This window comes from Sciurus carolinensis, chromosome 10, assembly GCF_902686445.1.
Source record: "Sciurus carolinensis chromosome 10, mSciCar1.2, whole genome shotgun sequence".
NCBI classification, from domain to species: Eukaryota; Metazoa; Chordata; class Mammalia; order Rodentia; family Sciuridae; genus Sciurus; species Sciurus carolinensis.
Window position 1 is genome coordinate 79,808,289 of NC_062222.1, and position 22,126 is coordinate 79,830,414.

Here is a 22,126-nt window from a genome sequence, read left to right on the forward strand (position 1 = left end):
TTTAGCATACAAAATACAGCCACACCAGGTGTCAAGGCACTCATTCTAAACTGCCCTCTCTGGCTCATCTTGGAAGTCACATGCCACCAAGGGCTGACAACACATGCTTTATTCCCTCAGCCCAGACTATCTTGACTTTAAATGCTGAATTTAGAAACAGTGATTCCAATCCAATACATATAAATCAAATGTGTTAGTATTTAAAAGCCACGAATTCTGAAAAGTAAACAACCAATGAACTAATAAGGCCAAAAGCACTGCCACCATGTCTTCAAATGGTGTTTTTTTTTTTGGATGTGTGTGTGTTTGTGTGTCTTTGTAAATTATACTTTGGGATAGATCAGATGAATTTAAATAAAGTGGGTGTTCTGCAGAGAGTTTTAGGGTTTTCAACATGGTTGGCAAAATTAAAAAATACATCAATAGTCTTATTAGTGAATGTTTTCCACTTGGTTTCTAAATCTTTATTTTCTGTGGAGGTAAACCAAAACACTCTTTTAAGATTTCATCTTCAAAATTACAATATAATGTCTATTATTCCTAGAGATTTTAGAGTTAAATATGATCCTGGTCTTTGCTGCCATCTTCATTTTCATCATCCTCATCTTCTTGATCTCCGGATTCAAGTTCATCCTCTTCTTCAATCTAAAGGGAAAATATAAATTTAATACTATGGAAATCTATTCACACTTACATATAATAAACATGATAAATATACACATATATTCTGTTTTAGCAATTATAGACTATAAGACATTTGATTTCCTTGATTTAATGCTCAAGGTTCCCTGTCATTTTAATACAAATGAAATATATCAATTAACTTTACTGATGAGTGATTATACATCTCTACATACAAATGTGAACCAAATATGATAAAAATAATGGTCCACTTGGGTGCTCAGAGTCTTATCACAGGAGTCATCACATCAATTCACTTTTTAGGTTCATGGTCCAAAAGAGAATAGTCTGTAAGTGCTCGAAAATGAATTTAATCTGTGTCTTAAACCAATTCACTGAACAGTGAAAGAAATGTAGATAATACCATACTCATAAATCCACAAAATAATACCTACAATAATTTTTCTATGCTATATTAAAATTTTCTAAGTGTTCACCAAGAAATGTAATACAAATCATTTTTGGAACATTTCTATCTTACTGGATGACCAAGCTCCTTGAGTTTTTTCTTCAATGACAATATTTTCTGATCTTGATCGGCCAACAGCACCAAGAGATCATCTTGTTCTTTTTTAGAATCTGTAACTTCCACCTGTAGTTTCTTTTTCTCATTTTGTAAAATGGCAATAGTGCTGTTTGATGAATCCAGTTGCTCTTTAATGACAGTTCTTTCCTCAGAGAGAGCTTTAACTTCATTCTAGGAAAAGGTGAAAGTCAAAAATCTGAAGTTAGTATTTGCTTTGCTAAAATTTTTAACAAATAGTTTCTTTCTATGAAAAACCACTGCACTTGTCCAATCTGAGGCATTTAAGGGTGGAAGTTGAAGATACACGGAGGCTTAAAACATATATATCTAGTAACATGAGAATTTATTGGACTAGCCATTGAAAATGGTTACCGTGAAAAGTAAGAGTTTAAAATCCAAAATGTAGTTTTCAAAAAATCCTAAGAGATAAGAAAGCAATACCACGTCAGATAATCAGAGGAATAAAAAAGACACAAAACATTTTACAGCAGAAGTCTGGTTACCATCAGATAAGAACTCAAAACTCAAGGAAAAAAAAAAAAAGCCCACATCACAGAATTAAATGAGAAAGAATAATAATTTCAAATAAAATCCATGGTTTATTTTATTTTTACAGTGCTGGGGATTGAACCCAGGGCCTTGTGCATTCAAGGCAAGCACTCTACCAACTGAGCTATATCCCCAAAATCCATGGTTTAAAAATAATATGATCACAACCCTAAAATTCTAATTATATATTATCTTTCTTTTTTGCATTTCTCCCTTCCAGCCTTTTATTTTTTATCAGTCACCTTATTCTTTTCTTCATATTATTTATTCTGAAGTCTGTAATGTAACAGACTATCAGAATTTAATGCTCCTGTGTTCCTCAGCCTTAAGGGAAGCCTACATCTGGCTGTGTATTAGCTATTCCTTGTTTTGTTATTGTGACTAGATATATTGATATTGACAAGAAAACAAATATTTTCAATGAATTTTACTTTTGTAGTACATGCATGTAAACTCTTATTTCAAGTATTCAATACCATCATTTGAAACAGAATTTAAAAACTTCTTTGTGACATCTTTAGTCATCAAAATATGAATGGTAATGTTATGATAAAATTATAGCCCATCTGCTTTCTTCATAAACCTAAGGATCTTAAGATTAGATGAGATTAAATGAGATAAAATCAAATTTTCTGGTGTTCATATCATACTATACATAATAAATAAGAGTTTTACCAATAACCGACCTTCAATTCTTTAGTTTCTTGTAGTAATGCTGATAGTCTTCCCTCTACATCAGTAGTATTAGCAGCTATTACAGACTCATTCTCTCCTTGAACAGGAACGGATTTTGCCTGAAAGTAGTAATTAGAAAAAAAAAAAAAAAAGCTTCTTGGAAGTTATAAACAGTATGAACTCTTAAAGTGGTAATTTAATCTTGTTTTTAAATTTTATTTCCAACTACAGAAAATAAACCTCTTCTTGTATTTATGTGCAATAAAGTACTCTTTGCTGACAGATAAGCTGTCCCCATCTGGAGCAGCATTAAATCTTATCAAAATTTGAGGAAGGCTAGGCTAATAAGCTTCCTCAAGGTCAGCCTGGAAAAGTAATCAATGACGCAGCTCCAGTGAAACTATAACACAAGATCTAATAAACAAATTATTTTTCAAAGCTTTTCCCTCATAAACTTCCTGTAACATGAGTCTACATTATTATTTCAGAAAAGACAGGCAGATGATGAATTGAATCAAAGAACATTAACTGGCAAAATGCAAAGTACTCTCTTAAGTGCTATAATAGATGCTATTAAATCAAAGTTTTTAATTCTTTTCCTACAAAATACCAGGAAGTAGAGTGCTAATGCAACAAATATCTAAAAATGTGGAAATGGCTTTGGAACTGGATAATGAGTAAGAAGCTCAGAGTTTTGTGGTGCACATTAGTCAAAGCCTAAATATCTCAAAGTGACTGTTGGTATAAATATGGATATAAAAGGTGATTCTGGTGAGGGCTGAGAAACAAAAACTACAGAGAACGCTTTTATGGTCTTAAGAGATACACATATACTATCATGAACAGAATGTTGATGCAGATAGGAACATTAAAGGAGCTTCTGGTGAGGTCTCAGAGGGAAATGAGAAACATCACTGGGAATCAGATAAAAGGCAGTTCTTGTTATGAGGTAGAAAAGAACTTGTGCTGAATTGTGCTCTAGTGTTTTGTGGAAAATACTTAACTTTTTTTTTTTTAATATATATATATTTTTTTATGAAAATACTGAACTTTAAAGTTATAAACTTGGATATTTAGCTAAGATAAGGCCTCATTTCACCTAGCTGCCAGTAGTAAAATATAAGATGAGACAAACTGACGAATGAATGATTAAGCAAAAAAGAAATGGAACTTGAAGATTTGGAAAATTCTGTCTGTCCATATTGCAAAAAATGAGAAGGCATGTTTTGGAGAAAACATCAAAAGTTTGGAGAATGATTTGTAAAGAGATTATATGTGTGATTAATGGATCCAATCAATCAGCTCAGCAGATACCAGAAAGAGAGATGAAGTTATCCAAAAAGGATCTGTGGAGGACCCTCCTGTCTAATGGCTTGGACTCCTATGAACTGCAGGGGAGGCCAACAAGGTTTCTGATCATTTTAAACCTGTAGAAAAGCTGCCACTCTGACTGGAGCGGGTAGAGATAGCATGTAATACCAGCAAAATAAAACATTCAATAACAACTTGGAGAGTCTGACTACAAAATGACTGCCTCTCTGGTCAGGAAGCCCACGCTACTAGAACTCTGGGTAGTGAGGGATCTAAAGAGAAGGTGAAATCTGATGAATCTGCTTCTTTTTCACTGAGGCTGAGAAATAATATATCACCCTGTGTTTACTACCTTTCAGATGCCAAAAAAAAAAAGAATTCACGTACAAATGCTTCTGTTTTCTGTAACAGCTCATGCTTTTCTGTCTGCAGTCTGGTGATCTCTACAGATTGTGAGTTTAATTGAGACTTTAAAGTTGCCAGTTCCTAAGAGACAAAAAAAGTTGAATTGTACCATTAAATAGTATTAATTTCTCTTTAAAAAAAATCTTTTAAAAATAATATTATTGTATTTTTATACCTTTATTTTATTATTTATTTTTAAGTGGTGCTAAGGATCAAACCCAGTGCCTCACACATGCTAGGTAAGTGCTCTACCACTGAGTCACAACCCCAGCCCCTAAATAGTATTAATTTCATCAAGAAAATATATGTTTACAGAAAAGAAATCTTAAAAAGAATGATTTCCTTTCTTGACCCTACCCTCTAAAACTGTAGGTTTACTGTTTAAAGGGTAAAACATGACATCTCTATACAAGGGGCTGCTAAACATAGATGAAATAATACTACAGTGAAAATGGGGTAACTGAAAGTTTATATTAATGAACTTTTCAATGTTCTTACCCTTTCCTCCTCTACCCCACAAAAATACAATAAAAGAAAAGCAAATAAAATGGGTTTTTTAACCAGGGGTTATAAGGAAATGTCCCCCACCTGGGACATTTTACAATGTCTATCTGTCATCATTGAGAAAGTAATAGAATATAGGCATATGAAAACATTCTTTTCTTTAAAATTTCTGTCAGGTGTAAATGTATACGGCTTTTCTTTAATTGTCCTGGTTTTTCAGTCCTCAAAATGAGTTACATGGAAGTTATGCAAGATAAGACTATTTTGGTTCTTTTTACACAGTATTTAATGACGTATATTACAATAAACAAAAGCCTGTTACTAAACAAAATGATCATTGTAAAAATGTATATTTTTAACAATCTAAAGCTTATAAAAGAAAATTGGAAAAAGTACAAAACTAAAAGAAAATTTTCTTCCGTGAAGATATCGCATCAAGGTTTCACTGGGAAACATACTTAAATGATAAATATTTTTACTTAAGATTTACAAAGTAAGGTTATATATTAATTACTGAATTTGTTAACATTTTGAGACAGTTCTAGAATAGGTAGACTTCCTAAAACCCAAATAGCATATTAATCTTTAAGCAAAACATTACAGATATATTGGAGATCTGAAAATCCTTAACAACATGATTTGAAAAATTGAAAAAAGGCCTGATTTTAGAACCTACTCTGAAGTACACAGACATAATAAAAATAATGCACAATCTCTCTATGTATAGTCACTCCTCTCTCAGACCAGTGCCTTAGGGTCAGCTGACTGACAGAGAAGGAAGTTAGTTCTGGATTGTAACATTAGTATTGCTTGAATTTTTATTTTATTTTTTTATTTTTTAAGAAAACTGTATTCCTTTTAATAAGAAAGAAGGAAAGGATGGAATGAAGGAGAGAGAGAAAAGAAAGGAAATTTCAAAACAAAAATTTGTTTAGGGATGACATATTAATGAGCAACCTGATACTTTTCTAAGTTTTTCTTACAATTACTACATTATTTAGTTATCACCCTGAGAAAAGTTATTTTGTTTTTCAGCTGCAGTCATCTAAGATATATACAAGTTTACTCTTTTCCAATTCCAATTTTCTGGACAGAATGGTTTAAACACTGAATACATTTCAGTAAAGCAATTATCTTATTCAACAGTATGAAAATGAGGCCTAAGATTACATATATTCATATTTGCAGCTTATAAATATATTTTAAAAGTGCCTTAACTGTTTTTCACCAATAATCTCAGCAAGATGCAGGGAACTGTTAAAAAGAACAATGAAAAACAAACTAAAAAGCAAAATACTATTACTGTATAATTAAAAGCAGCTTCTGGGGGGTCTGAGGAAAGTGGTAGAGAACTTGCCTAGTTACGTGCAAGGTTCTGGATTCAACCACCAGTACCACCACCACAACAAAACTAAATAAAATCAGCTTCTAGATTTTCAAATGACTGTTTTAACTATAAAGTTTTGCTTAATCATGACAAAATAGTTCTAAATTAATAAAACTGCAGTGCTATTATTCTATTATAATTATAACAAGACCAAACTGAACTTGGCTCAAGCTAGAAAATTACCTGCTTTAATTCTGCAATTTGTTCAGAATCTCTAGCTGAAGACTGTTCGTTCATGTCAGAAGTAGTTTGGGAAGATTTCTACAAGTAAAACAGAAATGAACTATGAAATAAAAAGTTTAATAAGAAGGAAAAAAAAAAAAAGAACTGTACATATATAAGCTCTACCTCAGAAATGCTTACCCAAAACTTTCACACCAACATTTTGATTTTTTTTGCAAGATAAATTTCAACATAACACATACTGTGACTTTTTCATATCTAATTTATGTACTAAAAGTTATCTCATGTAAATCTCATAACAATGAAACAGACATTATCACCAATTCATAGATCAGAAAACAAGTTTAAAGAGGTTTACTTTGCTGCTTAAATTCAATTATTTAGGAAGCAATGAAGCTTAAGACAGTCTAACTCCAAAGCTCATATTCTAAAATCTTAATCTATGATACTCTGGCATAAAGGTTCCAGCAAAACAAACAATGCTTAGGATGTACCTCAGTGGCAGAGCACCCACCTAGCATGTATAGGCCCTGGGTGTGATTCCCAGTATTGCAAAAGCAAAACAAAATGGATAATAGAGATAATGAGAATTACTTTTGACTGCTTATTGAAAAAGTTTTTTTACTTACCAAATTTTCAATCAAAGAGTCTTTTTCAGCAAGCTGGGTTTGTAAAAGTTCCCGATGACTTTTCAATTCTTCTATCTCTTCTTGTAACCTACTAATTTCTTCTGGCTGAATGCCATTCATCTGTGCCCCATCACTGTAAGGACCTTGATGCTGATTGTCTTTTCCTATGGAACAGGCATAAAATTTGAAAAGCTAGCATGAAATCAAAGTTTTCAGTTTCTGAACCAGAAGGCTGAAAAATAAGATTAATATGAGATTCAAATATAACTTCTTTATCTCAATTTGGCAGTAATTTTGCAATTGCATTGCATCCTTGCAGAACAGACTATTGATAAAAATAGAGAAGTAATGATTTTCAGGGTTTCTAGGAAGAAAAACAGCATAGTTTTGCCTAAACTATATGATTTGGTGATCTATGAATAAGAATTAGAATAGTTTCAGTTTCAATTCTGTCAATGAATGTAAAAGAAAGTAAAGTCCCTTTAAGAATTCTTCACAGAATAACTTTATATATGGGCTAAAATACCTGACAGATTGTCATAAATACAGGAAGAGAATGTTTTTTTCTGATATATTTAGTCACCTCATATAAATAAAACCAACTTAGTACTTTTAAGTAACTGGCATTCCAATCACAAGTACTATAGGATAATATTATTTAGAAACAGATGACTTACTATTTGCCAGGGACTGAACTAGAATTATATACATGCACATACATAAAAATGTCCAGATCTAAACCTAGATTAATTAAATCAGAAACTCAGTGGGGTCTTGGGATTTGTATGTTTTTAAACGTATCTCAAGATTCTAATGTGCAACCATGGTTGAGAGTCAATGGGACAGATAATCAAACAAATATCAAGGGGCCTAGACTTCAAATTTTAAAGATCTAGTCTTAACTACAATTACCAAAACATTTTGCTCTAAAAGCCTGATTTACATTTTTTTAAAATTTATTTTTATTGTAAACAAATGGGATACATCTTGTTTCTCTATTTGCACATGGAGTAAAGGCATGCCATTTGTGTAATCATACATTTACACATAGGGTAATGTTGTTTGATTCATTCTGTTATTTTTCCCTCCCCCGACCCCTCCCACCCCTCTTTTCCCTCTATACAGTCCCTTCTTCCTCTATTCCCCCCCATTATGTGTCATCATCCACTTATCAGCGAGATCATTCTTCTTTTGGTTTTTTGAGATTGGCTTATCTCACTTAGCATGATATTCTCCAATTTCATCCATTTGCCTGCAAATGCCATAATTTTATTATTCTTTATGGCTGAGTAATATTCCATTGTATAAATATACCACAGTTTCTTTATCCATTCATCAATTGAAGGGCATCCAGGTTGGTTCCACAATCTGGCTATTGTGAATTGTGATTTACATTTTTATCGCAATGATTAAGGTTAAAGAAGACTAATCTATAAACAAAATCTGTTTGACTTGTCAAGCTCTTGAGGAGAGAATAACCTGGACACTACAATGCTAATGTGTAGCTATACTTACCTAGCTGTACTTTAAGAAGATTATACTGATCCTTGTGCTGCTGAATCTGAGATACCTGCTGTGTGACTGCTGTTTGGAGCTGTTCATTTTGACATTTTAATGTAGAAACTTGCTGCTTTAATTCCTCAAGTTGTAGATCCTGTGAAACAAAACAATTCCAGAAGAATTATGTAGCCTTAAGTAGACAAAGAATTTAAAAAATGTAAAGGCTGTTTGGGGTCAGTATGGTAAAGTACTCCAAACACTTTCAAAATCATTCAGTAATTAAGCATTAATATATTAATAGACACCAAAGCCAACTAACATGCAGCAGAACTATAGATTTTTAAGCAGGGTCTGATGAATAAATACTACAGCTCAGCTTACAATCGCACTGCAATTATGGGGGAAAATCATGTAAATTAAACTCCAGTTTAAGGTCTATCAAACATTTAAGAAATTTGTACCCAAGTATTTAAGAAACCTAGTATAGGCAGATATACATATTCTTTTTTTTTTTTTTTGCGGTGCTGGGGATCGAACCCAGGGCCTTGTGTTTGCAAGGCAAGCACTCTACCGACTGAGCTATTTCCCCAGCCCTAGGCAGATATACATAAACATCAATATTATTTTTAATACTAAAATAATCATAGAACAGAACAGAACAGAACATTTTAAAAAACTTCCATCTCTTACCACTGGAGGTTTTATTTTCTTCTAATCCATGTTTTTTAAACTTGTCAGAATCTGTCCATACGTAATTTTGTTAACATTTAATTTTTTTTTTTTGAGACTGGGGATTAAACCCAGGGGTACTTGACCACTGAGTTACAACCTTAGCCCCTTTTCTTAAAATTCTGAGTCGGGGTCTTGTTAAGCTGCTATGGCTAGCTTTGAACTTGTGATCCTCCTGCTTCAGTCTCCTGAATTGGTGGGATTACAGGTGTGTGCCACCATGCCTAACTATAACATTTAATATTTAAATGTACTGTTTGATCACATCAATACATATCCTTCCCAATGATTTTTTTCGGGGGAGGGGACATGGGGCACTTAACCACTGAGATACATCCTCAGCCCTTTTAATATTTTATTTAGAGACAGGGTCTTGTGAAGTTGCTCAGGGCTTCGTAAGGTGCTGAAGCTGGCTTTAAACTCATGAACCTCTTGCCCCAGCCTCCCAAGCCTCTGGGATTATAGCCCCAATCATGATTTTTTTTTTGTACCAGGAATTGAACCCAAGGGCATTTAACCACTGAACCACATCCCCAGGCTTTTTTGTATTTTTTTAGAGACAGGGTCTTACTGAGTTGCTAGGGCCTCACTAAGTTGCTGAGGCTGGCTTTGAATTCATGATCCTCCTGTCTTGGCCTGCTGAGCCACTGAGATTACAGGCATGTGCCACCTTGCCCAGCCCAATCATGATTTTTTAATGCTCACTTAATATCTGATAAAGTAGATGCAATATAATTATGTTAAATGTTTTTATACTGATGTTGCATTCCAGTTTTCAAAATAAATATCATCAAAATAAATACCTTAGTTCATATATTTTTCTTGAATTTGAGAATTTCCTTAGGATAGATTCTCAAATGTCATTTAAAGAATATAAATGTTTCATATAGCTTTAAACTGCATTTTAAATGGGGAGAATATCTAAACTTTATATTTTAAAAGATGAGTCATAATAGTAATTGTGTCAAATCACTTTTTCCAAATCAACTGTACTTTTTAGTCCCAAGTGTAGACTACAGAGCACATTCCAACTACTTATTTTCTATCACTTCAAAAATATTTATCAACTAGAAATGATTCCACATTTCTACCAAAACATAGATGAAAAATCCTAGTAACCATGGGTAGTTGATATTTCAAATTTTGATCAAGATGATTCCAGTTTACTGATGTGCTTATAAATTGAAAAGTTGACTGAATGCTAAATATACAACAATATTTCCATTCTTTCTTCAAATTTCAATCTCAATAATATAGATGGGGGGGGAGAAAGTAACATGTAGGGAAGGAGATGAACCTGACTCACATGGATTGCCATCAGTGCATTTTTTATGATACTGGAATTTCAACAACTTTAATAATCTCATTTTTTACATAATACTAACGCACTTTATAGAATTCTAGTCAAGGTATATATACCATAATAATAAATTAAATGAGAGTAAAAACCAAGAAACACATTGTAAAAGAACGTAATAGAAGGGTTAAAGTCTCAATATAACCTAAGAGGAAGTTTATTAGTATCTTGAAAATACCATCTAATGATTCTGAAAATGTAGTTTCAACTTAATTCATTATTACCTCAAATACATCAGTTACTTCTCTTCTACTATCTAACTCTGTATCATCTATTCATTTGTCCAAGATAAAAATTTAAGGATCACAACTGACTCTACTGGCATCTTTACACCTGCATCCAAACCTTACCATGTCCTACCAAGTTTTATGTTCTTTAGTTTTCACATTTCTCAAATCTATTCCCTTCATACCATAAAGTATTGCTTTAAAGTTTAGCTAACATGTATTTAAATTCTGTTCAACCAGTTAATAAGACCCTGGGCACAGTGAAATTCTCTAAGTCTCATTTATCCTAAAGATAAAAACTACTTTGTAGGGTGTTGTGAAAATTAAGTAGTGGTGGTTTTTTTTTTTTTTTTTTTTTTTGTACCAAGGATAGGATCCAGGGACACTTAAACACTGAGCCACAACCCCAGCTCATTTTTACTTTTTATTTTGAGACAGGGTCTTGTTAAGTTGCTTATTAGGTCCTTGCTAAGTTGCAGAGGCTGGCTTTGAACTTGTGATCTTTCTGCCTCAGCCTCCCAAGCTCCTGGGATTATAGGCATGCACCACAGCGCTTGGCCAAATTAACAGTGTTTAAAATGTACTGAGTAGGAGGCTGGGGCTGTAGCTCAGTGGTAGAACGCTTGCCTAGTACATGTGAGGCACTGGGTTCTATCCTCAGCATCACATAAAAATAAAATGAATAAAATAAAGGCATTGTGTTCATCTACAACTTAAATATTTTTTTAAAAAGTACTGAGTGAACTCATAGAACACAGTACCCTTTATTTCCTACTCTACCACAATAACTTGGTTCTTGGGCTCCCTCCCTCTATCCTTACTCCTGAAATTTCTTCTTTACACAGTTAGCACTGCAGTCAAACTTACTCTGTCATCCCTGCTTCTCTTCCTTGTCTCTTTTCCCATGGTTTACTCCTAATCATCATCCCTCTAGGACTCAGCTTCTGATTCCACAGTCTCCTGCTCTCCTCCTACCTAGCTAAGTTAGACACCTCTCAGTGCTGCCATATCTTTGATCATCTCTATTACTGGACTTCATATGCTACAATATATATACTACAATAATTTACTTATAGGTTTGTCTCCTCCTGGGACTGGTGTGGCAATATGCTGAATCATGTTTTTATCCACAGTATCCTGCCTGTGTTTCGCACATATTAGGTGCTGAATTTATTGAATACTCAAATGCTTTTGAAAATAATGAATTTTATTTTCTAGATTCTTTCATTGGAAATGCCTGGAAAAATTCTTCCCTAAAGCAGAAAGTACCTAATAGTAATAAGAAAGTACAATTTCTTAGTACTTACTTGCTCTCGAATCATATTTTTGTAGTGAGTCACAATACTGTCATGCTGTTCTAATGTTTTCTTTACCTCCTCTTCTTTCTTATCTTCTTCACTGGACTTATAAATAGCCTTAGTAATAACACCTATAAAAGAAAGCTTACTTAAAATCTGTTTTAAACTTTTTGTTTTTATGGTGCTAGGGATGAAACCCATGGTCTTATACTTGGTAAATACATGTTGCCACTGAGCTACATGCCCAGCCATTTTGAACTTTTAATTTTATTTCTTTACTGGAGATTGAACCTGGAGCACTTTACCACTGAGCTACATTCCAAGCCCTTCTCACTAAATTGCTTAGAGCCTTGCTAAATTGTTGAACCTAGCCTCCGAATTGTGATCCTCCTGCCTCAGCCTCTCAAGTCACTGGGACTGCAGGAATGTGCCACTGTGCCCAGCTATTTTAAACATTTTAAGTACTATTTTATTAAGACAATCAATCAGTAGAAATGGATGGCCTAGCTCCATGATAGAAAAGCAATAATAAACTCTGCAATCTTAAGAGAATCCAGAAGTCTTAAATAAGACTTCTGATCAAGCACTAAGAAAAAAAATCCTACTTTTAGACTTATAAAATCTGCATGTATCCAGAATATGCATACATAATGTAATTACTTTTTAATAAATACAAGTACAAATCTTCTCATCTTACCTTCAAGTTCTTTCACCAGCTTTGTAAACTCATGATCAAATATCATGTATTCTGGACTGGGGAAGTTTGGTTGGGGTTTCTGTGATGCTCTGGAATATAACTCATGTTTGCTAATAAATCCTAGTTTCTCTATGAAATTCTCTTTACCAATCCTCTTCTCTATTAGTTGTTTTAGTTTCTCTCTACAGAGATAAACATTGAGATGTTTAAAGAAAAATCTTGATAATAAAACAAAAGCTTGGTGTAGATATACTTTAGCAGAAAAATGTTATCATCATTTCCAGATGCCATTAGAAAGTCAATCTGCCCTTACTTACTTCATGTAGCTCTCAAGTGAGTTGTCATTGAAGTAAATTGAAATACCCAATAGAAGGGCACATAAGCCTTGAACCAACTGCTCTTCTTCTCCAAGATTTTCTGCAATTTGTCCTGTAAGCTGAAATCTTTGTTAAGGAGGCTAATGACTCATAATATCTTTAGAATACTTTACTTGCAATTTGAATTTAACATATAGTTCATGTAAGATTTCTTACAAGAAATTCTATATATACTCCAAGCCAGCATAAAACAAACCCATGGTATCCACAAAGACACATCATTTTAACTGTAATAATTTAAAAAGTTGCAACATAAAAATGGTTGAGAATTCAATTTGAAATAGAGCTATTTCTAATTGAGAAGAAGAAATTAAAAATATGTAAGATAAGTACTTACATGCATGTTACTAAAACATAAAGGATACAAATGGAACATTGGCTGAATTGTGAAGAAAATGTGTTACTGCAATGGGACAGTTGCTTAGCCACGTACAAAGCAACATTAATAATCCAACTCTTGTCTGTATTTTGCTTCCCTGCAATAGATAAATTGGTTGAAATATCATTCCATTTTAATTTTTTTTAATCAAACAGAGTCTATTTGCATAAAAAGAATTTTAACATCATATAAAAGGTGTGATGGGAAGCAAGATTTTAAAAATTGAATAAAAGAATGCATTCTTATGTCCATTAGAATGCAGAAATCAGAATCAGTTGATGTTCACAAGCATATACCGGGTTATTTAAAATACTCTTAGGAGAAAAGGGATGTGTGCTAAGAAAAAAAATTATGATAATGGAGGCTTTAAAAAGATCTATTAATCCCTAAGACAAGCTATACAAATTTATGGTATTTCAATTAGAATTTAAAAAACAAGTTCCTGATAAAAAGAAATATTCTTTTCCAAAAAAAAATTAAGAAAAAAAACCAAAAATAATCTACTGAACCATTTAGTCAAATTCCATGACAGAATATATTCTCAAAAAGAAAAAAAAAAAAAAAAGCTACAAAACTCCATCACAGGGCTGGTGTTGTGGCTCAGTGGTAGAGCACTTGCCTGGCACATGTGAGGCACTGGGTTCAGTCCTCAGCACTACATAAAAATAAGTAAAATAAAGGTAATCATGTCCATCTACAACTAAAGAATGCTAAAAACAAACAAACAAACAAAAAACCTCAGTGACAGCATACCAAAATAATGAGAATCACAAACATAATCAAGAGGGAAAGGTTTATTTAAATTAGCTTAGTGCCCTGAAACACTAACTGCACTGCTTCTAAATATAGTTAAACAATATTGAAAATTAGCATGACCCAGCAAATTATAATTTTCTAAATTTTTATAACATATTTACATCTCCTATGTGAAATATTCTTGGTTCATAGCATTACCACTGCCCATAATTATACTACTATAACCTGTACTTTTTTTTTTTTAAAGAAAAACAATCTTGTTTGAAATGAAATAATGAAAATCAATATAGTAATGTATTCCTTTGGGAGCAATTACCAGAAAATATCTGAAATATAGTTGTTTAAAGATTTAGACAAGGAATAAACCACTGGGTTTTGAAAATTTCTACAACCTAGACTGTTCCAATTTTATGAATACTGATGTCAGTATCTTGGTCTTTCTATTATCGATTTTCAGGTATATTTACTATTGAGTTGAATAAATTCAAATTGGATTTCTTCAAATGATTTATCAAGGAAGCATTAAGATAAGTTCGGTTTTATACTATGTGTTATTTTTACCTTTTCCCTGCCTTTATGTCATTACTGTTCTCACAAAACATCTTCATGTTACTCATGTAACTAGAAAGTTAAAAATGAGTCATTCTTAACTATGTACTGTAGAAAACTTACAACTACTTAAGTTATAAATTCAAATGTTTTGCTGATCTCCCTGGTTACATATAAATAGTTTACTACTTAGGATAACCATATGCAGGTATCAAGTATATCTACAATGTATGTAGAAGAATTTTGTATATAAAGGAATGGTTCAAACAAAAATACCTACCCCCAAAGTGGGGGCCTTGTGTATGTTAAGTGCACAGTGCCAAAGAGCTACACCCCCAGCTCCAGAAGATTCTTCCTTTCCTGGAACTAAACAGTCTGATTCCCAAGATTATGCAGAAAAATAAACAAGTGGAAATAATCAGGGACACTGTGAAAAAATGGAAAATAGTAATGCAGGGATATTAGATCATGAACAGACAGTAACTGAGAGATAGAATGGAAAGTCCAGAAAGGGACTCAAACACAAATGAGAATTTACTATATTAAAAAGGTGTCATATAACCCTAAATGGGTTACAAATGGGCTTTAAAAATGTTGAGGTATCCAGGTGTAGTGGTATTCACCTGTAGTCCCAGCTATTTGGGAGGCTGAGGTGGGAAGATTGCTTAAGTTTTTGAGTTTGAGGCCAACATAGTGAGATCCTATCTCCAAAGTGATTTAAAAAAGCTGGATCAAGTAGATGGCTATCTAGGGGGTAAAAAAAAAAATCAGTGGATCCATATCTTACATAGTTTGCTGAGAAAAATGGAACAAAAAGTAAAATAAAAAGAGAAAACCCAAAAATTATGCAATGAAAATATGGGTAAATTTCTTAAAATTTTAAGTGGGAAGGGTTTTCTAAATATGACTTAAAAATGCAGAAGCCATGAAAGAAAAGTCTGAGAAAAAAAAATCGCAACAAAATATTAAGGTCAAAAGACAAATGATATACCAGGGGAATACACATGTAAATCATATTAAAGACAAAAGTTAATCTAATTAATATAAACGGGCAGAGAATATGAGATATAAAAAAAACTATAATCCTTTTCTCAGAGCTGCCAGTGTGTGAACTATTGAGGAGATTTGGAAAAACAAATGGAGGGTGAAACTATAATGAGTTTGGTCATTAGAAACCACACACTTTACAGAGTGAAAGAAAACTACAAATAAAATATTTGAAGCTGAATCATCTAATCTTATGTTTTCCCATTACATTTTCTAAGTAAAAATTCCTCCTAGTAGGTACATTTCAAATATAATATTTTTGTACTATTTATAAAAACATAAAAAGCTAACATTTTGTACTTTCAGTGTACCAAGAATTAAATAAGGTTCTAGCATATTATGATCAGATTCATTTTCTAGTGGTAGCCTCTGGGGACAGAGAATTAGTAAGAAAGGGGAATGATGAAACTTTCTTAGATTAGGAAAATGTTTTATATCTTGTATGGTTGCTAATTACAGAGATACACTCAAATATCAAAACCCATCAGATTGAACATATAAGGTCTGTGTATATTACTGTGTATAAGTCAATATTCCCCCCAAATTACCTTTTAAATGACTGACATGTTTACTCATAAGATATTTTCCTGATATCAAAAATTCTGAACCTGGGAGTACAGCTCTGTGGTAGAATGCTTGCTTAGCATGCATGAGGTCGTGGATTTGAGCCCTAGCATCACCAAACAAACAAAAAAACAAAACTGCAGGTGGAATAAATGTTCCAAATGTGTGTATATGTGAGAGACTGGGAGACAGAAAGTTATACCTACATGTTAAATCATGCTTATACAAAGATTCACTTCCTAACATCCATTATTACTATCCACATTGAATAACTGAAATATGCTAAACATGGATATTAAGGTTCATTCAATTTTTGCCACTCAGAAGAAAATCAAACCAAACACAAATAACACACTCACCTAACACATCAAAAACTAATCCCCAATGGTAGTTGTAGCATATGGATTATGTCCAGAATAATCCATAATATTTAAAATCATTCAATTTACAAATATTTTACTATTGTATATTTTAAATAATTGAAGTAACAGAAAAGTCACACATATACTGATTAACTAAATACAAAATGCTTAACCATAAATTTTACTTCCTTTGAAACAGTTTCAGGGGAAATAAAGAAGCAAGCTTGGGGGAAAAACACAAAAAACCAAAACCAAGGGAATTCCAGAAAGTGCAAGCATCACCAGAGGAAGCACCAGGATAAAGCATCAGATTGTCATTCCCATAGTTCTTAGTAACACCACTACAATATCCCATGGAGAAAATGGGAAAGCCACTTGTGACAGAGATATACTTGATGACACATAAGTGTGAGTAGAATACAACTTCAAACAAGCAGTTAAAAAAAACCAATCAGCAAAACCCAAGACAAAGATAAAGCCTTGCTGTAAGAGGACAATGCCTAAGCTTAATCATGATACATACCCGTCTGTCGATCTTATCACCCTGCAAATTATACATTAAAAATTATTCATAAATATTACTACATTAGAAAAATATAAATCTAGAAAAAGCCCTCAAATACTTTTATGGTCTCTGTAAATTCAAGTCAGTAATTTGGAACATGACAGTTCTAATCTTTTCTTATATAAAGATGATACACATTTAAAGGATAAAGGTTGATTCTATAGCACTGTGAGTACTTAAGAGTGCAGAAGACACTTGAGAAATCTTTAGAATTTCTCATTATACATTTATTATAATTACAATATCAAAACATGTCTGTGATAATGATGGTTAGACAATTATTGTTCGGCCTTAAGAAAGTTGTTTCAACAAACATGGGAGTGTCAAGTATTAATTAAGTAGATAGGAAAATTTGGAGTAGTTTTTTTTTTTAATTACTAAGAGATAAGTAGTAAGTATTCAGTTAAAGTATACCAATGTAAACATTGACTTTTTTTTCCCTAAGAGTTAATTTTTAAGCTTTCATATCTAACTTTGATGGACGGCATTGATGTTTCTTTAAAAGGTCAAAACAAGGGCTGTGGTCTGGGGGTGGAGCTCAGTGGCAGAGTTCGTGCTTAGTATGCAAGAGGGGTTCAATCTCCAGCACCAAAAAATAAATAAGATTTTAAAAAACTCAAAATAAAGAAAAATTCAATGTGTGACAAAATGAAAAACTAAGGAAGAATATACCACATTATCATGGGAGAATGGGAAGGTAAATTTCACTGCTAGAGCAAGAGGACAGAGCACTTTTTAGAATGATCCACACTAACTTTCCATGAGTGACTCTGAATGTCAATGATTTTACAGTTTTGCTAAAGCATGAACTTGAACTGTTCAAGAGCAAAGCTGGTACATTTTATGGACAAATAATGAAGTAAATGACATTTCTAAATGCCCTACCATCCATAAATCAATAAAGCTTGTTATTCTCATTAAAAGTCTAAAGGAATGCAAAATTTTTTGTTTTTCTACATCTTATTAGGTAAATTATGTGTTGGAAACTTGAAGATTTGAGAACCCACAAACACAGAAGGGGAATACTGAATAACTATGAACACGATGTGTTTTATTTCTGGATGAAGAGAAAGAGGACAGTATATAGCTATGAACTGCTTTATTCTTCTCTCTCATAAAATGATCTGAATTCAGATACTTAGCAGAAAGAGAAAATAATATGCAAGAACACTGTAAATAATTTAAAAAGAAAACAAAAGCCAAAATATGTCTTTTTGCCCATAACTGTGTTTTCACTATGATACAAACCTTATCTAACTATTTGGCAAAACTAGTCCTATAAAAATATTTATTGCTTCCTCTCCATAAAACTGTTTCTGGTTACAATGAAAAAAGTAGGAAAGAACTTTCCCTTTCTCATCTGCATCTTCCAAGGACTTCCGTAAATCCTTTTATTACTGGCATGAAAACATACAGCTAAAACTTACAATGTTTTACCTGTGAAAGGATGTTGGTGCACTGTTGCAGTAAAGAAACTGGAGGGTTGCCAATACTTGTAGCAAGTTGAACCCTGAGCAATTGTTCCTTCTGAGTAGCATTTTCTTGTAAAGCATGGGCAAGAGCCACAGCAGCACACCAGTTTGAAAGTGAATCAGTAGAAAACAAACCTCCACATAGTAACTGTCCAGCTGAGACTGAATTTCCTGTTGCTACAAAGATGGTAGGCAGATGAAAATAACAGATTATTTGTGGAAATAATAATTTATTATTATGTACAGAAATAAACCAAAATTTACACAAAAAATTTAAATTATTTTCTACATACACAAAAATAGTGTTAAATACTACTAAATGCTATGTTGTTAATCAGAAGTATTAAGTCACATTTTCAAAACAATAAAAGTCTTCTTTTCAAAACAAAATGAATGAGCCAGGCATGGTGGCACTTGACTGTAATCCCAGTGACTCGGGCGGCTGATGCAAGTTTAAGATCAGCCTCAGCAACTGTGCCATGGCCTAAGCAACTTAACAAGACCCTGTCGCAAAATAAAAAAAATAAAAAGGGTTGGGGATGTGGCTCAGTGGTGCCCCTGGGTTCAATCCCCAGTACCAAAAACCAAACCAAACCAAAACAAAACAAAACAAAAACCCCACAAAAACAAACAAAAAAAAACCCCAATAAAATGATGAGAGAAAAGTACCTTGAAAGAAAAGTAGCTGAACAAAGAAATATCAGAACACCGTAGGCATCCAACTGATGATGACAGTAGTTAAAAAAATTACTTTAACTAAAAACAACATTTCTAAAATAAATCCTAAAGAAATGCCACATTCTTTACTCTACTAAATCCAGGGTCTTACCTTCATTTATAGTAAGTAATTTTTGGTAGTTAAATTTTTTTAACTAAAAAAGTTTTTGGTAAAATATAATAGACTTTATTTTGATTTTAAAAACTACAGTTTATGCAATTAAAATGAGGCTTACTAATGTTTCTAATTGCCTATATCAAATTACTCAAGTTTAAAGTTAACAAAGGTAAATATTAAAAGAATTTGCCCCAGATAAATTGAAATATTTAATGAAGCCATAAAGAGGGTAATGGATCTAACCTATACTAGCATAAGAGATTGAAATGTTAAGGGCAATTTCACGGTAGGATATACCCTGAAAGTGGTATTTACTAGTAACAGCAGTTTCTGTTTATTAGCATCTATTATGTCACATATTGTGGTATGTGCTTTACATACATAATTGCATTAATTCTCTCAACCAACCTTCCTTCCTTCCGGTACTAGGGACTGAATCAGGGGTGCATCAGTGAGCTACATCCCTAGCTCTTTTAATGTCTATTTATACAGGGTCTCAATCAGTTGCTTAGGGCCTAACTAAATTGCTACGGCTGGCCTTGAACTTGCCAATCATCCTGCCTCAGTCTCTTGAGTAGCTGGATTAGAAACGTGTGCCACAGTGCCTGGTCTCTCAGTATTTCTAATGAGGTAAGTATTATTCCCACATACAGATAGTATTATTATCCCCTCATAACTTTATAAAGCAAGAGAAAGGGAAACTCTGAAATGCAAACTCTAGTCTGACTCCATAAAGATTGTTCTCTAAATTTAACTAACTTAGCCTTTAGAACTCAATTTATTTTTTAAGCATATAAAGTATTTGGGCTAAAGCACAGACAAAAATTCAATTAAAAGCTTGAAAGACAATTATTTGTTTTTAAAAAAGAAATCAGAACTAAATTATTTACCATCAATAGTGGAAGGTAGAAGCGTTGACACAATTTCTCCTTGTCCTTTTTGGTTTTTATATAAGAAACACTGGAAACAATAGAGAACAGCACAGCGCAACACAAATGGCTGCCTTTCATTAACCATGGACATGAGAAGTACTACAATTGCTGGTCTGTTGCATTTAAAAAGAAAAGAAGGAAATGAAGCATTACTATCCAAGTACACAAATAAAAAGTCGGTCATTTTTCTTGATTTGAGAACCATAACCAGAACACCAGCAAGTTAAGTATTTCCATCTCCATTTTGCAGAAAAGGAAACTGCAGCTGAGAAGAGTGATTTGTTTGCTTAAGGAACATATCTGTGAAGTGCAAGGGTGATTATATATGAGCCTAAATATTTAAGTTCCAAAGACCACACACTTATTTTTTTTTTTTTTTTTTTTGGTACTGCAGATTAAACCCAGGGGTGCTTTACCACTGAGCTTCTTGCCTAGCCCTTTTAAAATTTTTTATTTTGAGACAGGGTTTTGCTACATTGCTCAGGTTGGTCTTGAACTTGTGATTCTTCTGCCTAGGAAGTTTCCCTAGAAGCTGGGACTACAAGTAAAGACCACACACTCTTAAATACCAATATGTTTATCTTTTATTCTGGCAATACTAGGAATTGAACCTGGGTATGCTCTACTACTAAGTTGTATCCCCAATCTTTTTTTATATTGTGAACAGGTCTTGCTAAGTTACAGAAGCTGACTTCAAAATTATGATTCTCCTGCTCAGCCTCCTGAGCAACTGGGTTATAGGTATATGCTACCATGCCCAGCATTAATATATTTATTTGTCAGATAATTTCTAGTTTCAAAACACAGATTTGAACTTTTTACAAAGGAGTAAGATGTATACATGAGATATAAAAAGCTTTTATTTCCTCAAAGGAATTTCAGTTATTTCCCATTTTTTACCTTGGTGGGTTTGAAGGTGCATTTACAGAAGCAAAGTAGTCTTGGTTTACTTGGCATCCTCGAATAACTTCCGATACAGTATTTATGGTCTGTGAAGGAGAGAAAAAAAAATATTAAAAAAGAAAATCAAGGAATAAAACTTGTTTTCAAAAGAAGAAAATATTACATCCTACTTTTTTTTTTTTTTTTTTTTTGTACTGGGGATTGGATTCAGTGGCACTGACCACTGAGCCCTATTTTGTATTTTATTTTAGAGAAAGGGTTTCGCTGAGGTGCTTACACCTTGCTTTTGCTGAAGCTGGCTTTGAACTTGTGATCCTCCTGCTTCAGCCTCAGTACCACCATGCCCAGCCTACTTTTTGTTTTTAAACTCCAAAAATCAGACACCCAAAAAATCAGTTACAGCAATATAAACTTATAACATTTTCCTAAGTTTTAAAACCTTAAATGGAGGCCTCTAATAAAAAACAAAGCACTTAAAATTGCCAAAAAAAAAAAAAAAAAAAACCCAAATTAATAGTATTTTTCGAAGAGATAAGAGAATCCATCTACAAAACTAGGGAAAATGTTTTAAAATAAAATCTCAGGTTTGAGGCCAAAAAAGGGCTGGGATTGTAGGGCAGTGTTAGAGCACTTGCCTAGTAAGTGTGAGGCCAAGTTCAATTCCCAGTATTGTGAAAAAGAAAAACAAAAACCAAAATATAACCAATTAAAAACTCAATTTAAGGAT

General features: G+C 33.0%; 1 protein-coding gene across 4 annotated transcripts in view; it reads right to left on the reverse strand.

The window, feature by feature from the left end:
* Positions 1-235: 235 nt before the first annotated feature.
* Positions 236-22,126, reverse strand: part of Uso1 (USO1 vesicle transport factor) — a 71,148-nt gene continuing 49,257 nt past the window's right edge. For 2 of the 4 annotated variants that reach the window (XM_047565777.1, XM_047565776.1), the window contains 15 exons: positions 21,397-21,485; positions 20,455-20,609; positions 18,695-18,906; positions 17,216-17,236; positions 13,401-13,511; positions 12,976-13,094; positions 12,659-12,840; positions 11,971-12,092; positions 8,366-8,504; positions 6,851-7,014; positions 6,222-6,299; positions 4,130-4,228; positions 2,443-2,550; positions 1,163-1,378; positions 236-645 (listed from right to left, as the gene is read on the reverse strand). In XM_047565777.1, the coding sequence (XP_047421733.1) occupies positions 556-645; positions 1,163-1,378; positions 2,443-2,550; positions 4,130-4,228; positions 6,222-6,299; positions 6,851-7,014; positions 8,366-8,504; positions 11,971-12,092; positions 12,659-12,840; positions 12,976-13,094; positions 13,401-13,511; positions 17,216-17,236; positions 18,695-18,906; positions 20,455-20,609; positions 21,397-21,485 (1,905 nt within the window). In that variant the 3' untranslated portion in view covers positions 236-555. The remainder of the gene's footprint in view (positions 646-1,162; positions 1,379-2,442; positions 2,551-4,129; positions 4,229-6,221; positions 6,300-6,850; positions 7,015-8,365; positions 8,505-11,970; positions 12,093-12,658; positions 12,841-12,975; positions 13,095-13,400; positions 13,512-17,215; positions 17,237-18,694; positions 18,907-20,454; positions 20,610-21,396; positions 21,486-22,126) is intronic. The other 2 variants (XM_047565778.1, XM_047565779.1) reach the window with 1 other exon arrangement.